The 6,228-nt window shown below is 62.6% G+C and overlaps 1 protein-coding gene across 4 annotated transcripts in view; it reads right to left on the bottom strand.

Moving 5' to 3' along the window:
* Nucleotides 1–241: 241 nt before the first annotated feature.
* MGRN1 (mahogunin ring finger 1) overlaps nucleotides 242–6,228 on the bottom strand; it is a 56,430-nt gene continuing 50,443 nt past the window's right edge. For 3 of the 4 annotated variants that reach the window (XM_079943677.1, XM_079943674.1, XM_079943675.1), the window contains 4 exons: nucleotides 5,949–6,048; nucleotides 5,593–5,638; nucleotides 4,125–4,223; nucleotides 242–472 (listed from right to left, as the gene is read on the bottom strand). In XM_079943677.1, the coding sequence (XP_079799803.1) occupies nucleotides 360–472; nucleotides 4,125–4,223; nucleotides 5,593–5,638; nucleotides 5,949–6,048 (358 nt within the window). In that variant the 3' untranslated portion in view covers nucleotides 242–359. Of the gene's footprint in view, nucleotides 473–1,964; nucleotides 2,010–4,124; nucleotides 4,224–5,592; nucleotides 5,639–5,948; nucleotides 6,049–6,228 lie in introns of all 4 variants that reach the window. The other variant, XM_079943676.1, reaches the window with a different exon arrangement.

Below are 6,228 nucleotides of genomic sequence, written 5' to 3'. Positions count from 1 at the left end.
GAGTTCTCGGGCATTGACGGGCCCCCTACAGACTTGGGGGCTGGGTGAGGCCCATCCAGGCTGCACCTGGGTGATCAGCCCATAGGACGACTGGGAGGAACCCCAGAGCTCAGCGCCCAGGACAGAAGGCCGCCATCCTTCATCCTGTACCATTTATAAATACATCGACCGTAGAAAAAGGGGGTTGTCAGAGAGGAAGGTCAACTGTGCTCTTCAATCAAGGGTCACATGGCCCCTCGGAGCCAGTGACCACACAGGGCGTGCAGACTGGAGAGGCCAGGGGTCACGCTGGAGTCCGGGCAGCCCCTCGGCCAAGTCTGGGGAGCTGAGGGCTCCATGCTGCCAGCCTGGCCACGCTCTCAGAGTGGGGTCAGCTCAGCAGCCCCAGGGTCAGGACTGGGGCCACCAAGTGGAGGCCGGGGGGGCCCGGCGGTGTGGAGGCTGCGGGGCGTCTCCATGGAGGTGGACCATCCTGCAGGCAGGAAACAGGGAGGAGGGTCACGTTCGGCTGAGCTGCCCCGCCTCACTGCTCCCTTCGCCCACCAGGCTCTGGGTCCCCACCAGCTGCCCCGCTGTGTGTCTGCGGCAGAGCACACAGAGGGCCCGGTGACTCCAGCCCCCGCCCTGGAACAGAAGGCAATGGGGCACCTTGGCTGCCAGCTCCCAGGTGCCCCGCCTGTGCCTGCTCCGTGCTTCCTGGGCTCCGACAGGCCACTGAATTTGGCTGGAACTCGGTCACCCCCGGTGGAGGGGTGCCTAGAGCGGCCCCAGGAGCCCCTGCCTGCCCTCCTTGGAGGCTGTTCCCACCATCCCCACATGGCGCCTCCAGGATGCCGTGAGGGGCTCCGTCCCTAGCTCAGGCCACCCCCAGGCGCTGGTGCAGGGGGAGCTGCACACCTCTCAGGGCCGTGCCCATCCGCACAAGGAGACCCGGGGTGGATTCAATGGCAAACCCAGAAGCCCCCTGCGACAGACTTCGGGGACTCGGTGAGGGACAGTTTTCTTAGGAGCCGTGGCTTCACGTGGGAAGCCAGCTCTGCCACACAGCACACAGGACAAATACAATTCCTAGCAGCCGGGTCTGACCCGTTTCCTACTTCCGGAAGTTTACCTAAGTGGCAACACTCAACATCTCCCACGGATGAGAATAAAGGTGTCAGGTCCTATTTCAGCAGAGAGTAAGATTCATCACAAGGAATCATCAAGGAAGATGAGAAAGGACTGTGGGGGAAGGCAGTGGGTGGATGGACCCCGCAGCCTGGGTCCAAGACGGCTGACCGGGAGGAGGGCTGCGTCCCACAAGGCCGACACAGCACGCGGTGCGACCCCACCCACACTCGTCTGGAAACCCTGGGCCACCGAAGGAGCCAGGTTCTCTATCTCCAGACTTGCTGGTGAGGCTGCTGTCACCTGAGGGAGGGGCAGGGGCCCCAGAGCGTCCCTTCCCAGTGGTGCTCGCAGAACTGTCTTCTGTAAAACGTCTGTTTGGGTCGCCCAGGGAGAGGGCACCTCCCTGTTAGGTGGGGAGACCACTTCACGCAGCCGCCTCACAGACTGACATCAGGGCATGTTGGTGTTCCGGAAGGTTCCAGAGGTGGGTGGGGGAACAGGCTAGTTGTCAGCGATGGGAGGGTCTCAGCTAGGGCTGAGTCACTGATCCCAGGACCCTCAAGGCTGCAAGAGCCTGACTGGGCTGCCTGGTCCAGATGGGAAATCCTCTGGTTCCAAAAGCCAGCATCAGACCCCGCACGACCACCTCTCAGGGGCACCTCTGCTTTGGTGTTTGGAGCGCTCTGGATTCTGAATCCAGGGCCCCGGAGAAGACACGGCTGTGGAAGGAGCCCGGAAAATGGGAAGGAACCCCCAGCGGGAGCAGGAGAGGGAGGGTGGCTGGGGCCCTCTCTCCAGCACCCTGCCAAGGCCGCCCGCAGAGCCCCCGCCCCGCGTGCGAAGGCGTCACGTACCAGCTTACTTCTCTAAACCACCGGAGCAGGAGCCGGGCCCCAGGGCTGCGCAGAGGAGGAGAGAGACGGAAGCTCGGTTAGCAAAGCGCTCAGAGGGACCGGCACGTTCCAGGGCAGAGGCACTGGCTTTAGGACAAGGTGCCAGGGTGGGGGTGGGATATGATGGAAATAAATGCCACACAAACCGATGTGCTGACACAAAAGAGACACGTGCTGAAAACGCTACCTGAGAAACAGCTCTGGGCCCAGTGCTAATGAAGAGGAACCCAGCCCAGGGAAGGATGCAGGTAGCTGGGGCAGGGCTGGAGGCTGGGCGCAGTGGAGCCCAGGAAGGGCCCCCACCCCGCAGGGCTGCTGGGATGCCGGACATCTAGGATTTCTCCATTTTATGGATTTGCCCCCATCTCCTTTCTTCCTATCTACGGGATACACTAAGATTCACTGAATCACGCTCCAGCCAGCCAGAGAACGCGGTGCTGTTAAAAAGAATCGAGATCCCTGCGTGTGTGCATTCTTAAACACACACACTGATGTGGAAGATGTGTAGGGTCTCTGCTAAGCAAAAAAGCCCGGAGAAAACAGAGGAAGAGGCGTGGGAATGGACGACTCAGAGGTGTGTGTGTCCACGAGGACCCCTGCCTGCCCCCCAGGTACAAGCAGCCATGCTTGTGAGGAGGGGGTACAGGACACCCACGTGCAGCCTCCTCTCTGCTCTGGCATCGAGAACCAGCCCCACCCTGCTGTCCAGTCAGGCCCCACAGCCAGCTTTTTGGCCTCTGTGGCCTCTCCTCTACCACCTCCAAAGCCGACTGCCTCCACCCCCAGTGTGGACCTAAAGAAGGCCCGAGACATGCACTGGGGGATCCAGAGAGCCAGAGGTCCTGCTCTCACCCGTGGGCTGGGCCAGCCGGCTGTGGCCTGTCCTGAGCTCCTGGACACTCCGTGGGGCACTCGAGGTGTGGGAAGTGAGGGGTGGCACTGCAGAGGCTGCGTGCACTCAGGGTGCCCTCACCCACACCCAGGGGCTGCCTGCAGGGTCAGGACTCACTCAGGGCTCTAGGAAGCTGAGTCCCTCTCCTGACCGCCCCTCAGCCCCCGACCAGGTTTTCATCCTCATGATATACTAAGTCCTCTGGAATCCTGTGTTAATCTAAGGTCCCAGACACAGCTTTCACCCAGGGGTTCCTTTGGGTAGGCCCGTGTGTGTCAACGAACCAACTAGTGCCCTCCTTCCTCACACCTGGGGACCCACTGTCCTCTAACCACACCCTCTGTCTGCACAGGCCGCTGCTCGTCCAGAAGCCCAGGAACAAGAGGCCCTTCCAGACCAAAGCACATCACAGTTCCCCCAATGCCCAGGCCAGGGGACCAGGCAGTGGTGGCTCCCGAGACAGGTAGGGGCGAGGAGAAGGGGCTTCCCAGCCACGAGGAAGCAGCCAGGCTCTGAGGGCAACGTGGTTTTTTATCTTGATTCCGGAAACCTCAGGTGGTGTCCCAGCAGGCCTGGGCACAAGCGTCTGAGAGACCCCTACTCCCGTCCCGTCTTTGGAGCCCAGGACTTGAACCTGAGGATCTTGACCCAGAGGAGCAGCGAGCAGAGCTAAGGCCACAGGGCCCTAGGTGGGGGCCTGGGAAGGGGTGCGAGGAGACGCAAGACCCCTTCCTGCTGCCCTTGGGCCTCGCTGGCACCTAGTGCCCCAGCCTGTGTCCCTTGCCCTGGCTTGGATGTGCTGCTTCACCCGGGCCCAGGGAGACTGTGAGCCCCAGGCCAGTGGTGGAGCCTGTTGGCCCTCGCCAGGCCTGCAGCCAGCGGGGAGGTTTCCGTCTTCAGCTGCCTGGGCAGAGGCCCGGCTGCTGGGGCACCCAGCACAGCCCAGGGATGAAGGAAGACAGCAGTGGCAGTGGGACCAGATTTGCCCGCCTGGACTTAAACAAGAAGCCTTTTCTGCCTTCCTGAGGCTGAGCTGGCTCCGGGATGAAAAGGAGCCTCAGGCACAGGCTCTGCCCCAAAGAACCAGGGGCTGCAGGGTGACTGTGTAATCCGGGCCTGGCCGTGCTTTGGGGGTCAATGGAAGGAGCGTGCGCTCAGAGCCAGGGATGGGGAAGTGGGCTTCCCCCAGGCCTGGCAGGCTCCCAGCGCCACCGGCCGAGTGCTGTTACCTGGCAGGTAGATGTCTGCAGCTGCGCTGGGCTGGCCTCGGCTGCAGGGCTCGGGGCTGCCGTCCTGCAGGACGTTCTCGATAGACGGCACTCGGCTCCCTGCAGAGGAAGGGGCAGGTTCGGGACCGGCAGGCAGGAGTCTGGGACCCCAGACCCCACCCTGGGGCCCAGACCCCACCCTTGACTCCCCCTCTGCTCTCCCAGGACCCAGAGGTAGACGTCTATTTTCTTTCTCTTTCCTTTTCTCCTACCCACCAGCGTGGGGCTTTATTTTGTTTTTATTATAAAAACATCACATACCCACATTTAAAAGACAACATGGAATGGTAATAGATCTGACTGTCTCCTATCTTCCTGGACAGGCAGGTGGGTGCTCAGCCCTCTGACCCCCAGGCCCGCAGCAGGGAGCTCACATGTCGGGGAACAGGGGGGTGTCCTCTCTCTCACACATCAGTTCTCAGCCCGGGACCTGCACTGTGCTTGTGGGGGCATCCCCTCAGGCAGAAGAGGGACCTGGATCCTGTGACAGGGCCTCCGGAGGGCCCCCAATCCTGGCACATGCTATGTGCAGGCGGGAAGGAGCCACAGCCATGGAAGGTAGGGAAGCTTAGGCCTGAGAGGCAGAGGGACCTGGCCCTGCACGCCGGGTGGGAAGTGACAACACCATGCTCCTGGGGGACACCTTAACCCTGGCACCATTCCCAGGCCCAAGGCCCTGCCCAGCGGCCTGCAGGCAGACATGGGTCACCCAGCGCAGCACTGGCCAGGGGCCACCCAGCAGGGAGGGGGTCACAGTGCCAGGGTGGCTGCAGGTTGCTCTGGGGGCCTTGACCACACTTTGGCTACCCCCTGGCTCTGTCATTCTCAACTAAAGGGCCTTGGGCCTCCCCCGACACCAACCCTGAGCCTCAGTCTCCTCATCTGTCTGATGCGGGGAGGAAAGACCAGGCCTGCAGAGGAACAGCGTCTTCCCACCTCCTGTCACCTCCCCACTCACAGCCAGTGCCGGCAGCGGCGGCTGGGACTGGACCCCAGGGGGCTGCCAAGTGCTAAACCTCTGCTCAGGAGGGACACCAGGCCCCTTACACAGGGAACACGCCGGGGAGGGGCCTGGCTGAGCTGCGCACCCACCGGCCATCGGCTACCCCAGGCCTGGGCAAGGCCCAGAGACCCCGGTGGGACCCTGCCCTGGAGGGAGGGGCACAGCCCAAGCCCAGGAGCATGGAGCACCGACCATGGGCAGAATGATCCAGGCGGGAAGAAAAAGGGCTGCTACCACTAAATGGACGGATAAGGAGGGAAAACCAGGAGCGGCCCAGGGCTGTCCTCCATGAGACCATGTAGGAACCAAAGTGTGTGGTCCCAGGAGGGCAACTAACACAGCTTGGAGGAACCTCCGGAAGAGACTTGGAGGCCCCGCTTCCTGCCGGGCAGGGATCACCAGGGCCTCAGGGAGGAGAGGGCTCACCTTGCTTTAGTGATGAAGTCTCGTCAACCTCCTCCGTTATGAAGCTCTAGGAAACAAAGGAAAAACATGCCTGGACCCTGGTGCTGACAGCTGGGCACCAGGCTGCAGGTGGCCGGGGAGGACACAGGGTGAGTCGGGTCCAGGACAGGCGGCGCCTTTGGGTGTGTCACACACAGCTCCTCCTACGGCCCTCGCTGGACTCCACCCAACAGCACCCACCCGACAGATGAGGAAACGGAGGCTGGGGGAAGTCACAGCAGCCAAGGTCAACGAGCGAGCGCGAGGGAGTGGTGGAGCGTGGGGATGGAAGGACAAATGGCAATGGCATGCCTGAGGAGGGCGGGCAGGGGCCTCACCTCTGGGGAGCTGCTCAGCGCCACCCCTGCCCCGCTCGGCGGGGGCGGGGCCTCCGAGTCATCCTCTTCATGGATGGGGGACGATGGGGACCGCAGGGTGCTGGGGACAGAGTGGGCGGAGGACAGAGGATGAGCAACGCCAACCCCACCCAAGCCAACTCCCCAGCTGGGCCAGCAAACGTGCGCTAGGCCTGGGGAGTAGGTGGCCCTCCACCTGCAGCCTGCACACGGCACTGTTTGCGGGGGAGAGGGGAACCGCGATGGTATAGGCTTAGGGGGA

Source organism: Stenella coeruleoalba (assembly GCF_951394435.1).
Source record: "Stenella coeruleoalba genome assembly, chromosome: 15".
NCBI lineage: Eukaryota > Metazoa > Chordata > Mammalia > Artiodactyla > Delphinidae > Stenella > Stenella coeruleoalba.
This window is presented reverse-complemented; position numbering and strand designations above follow the sequence as displayed.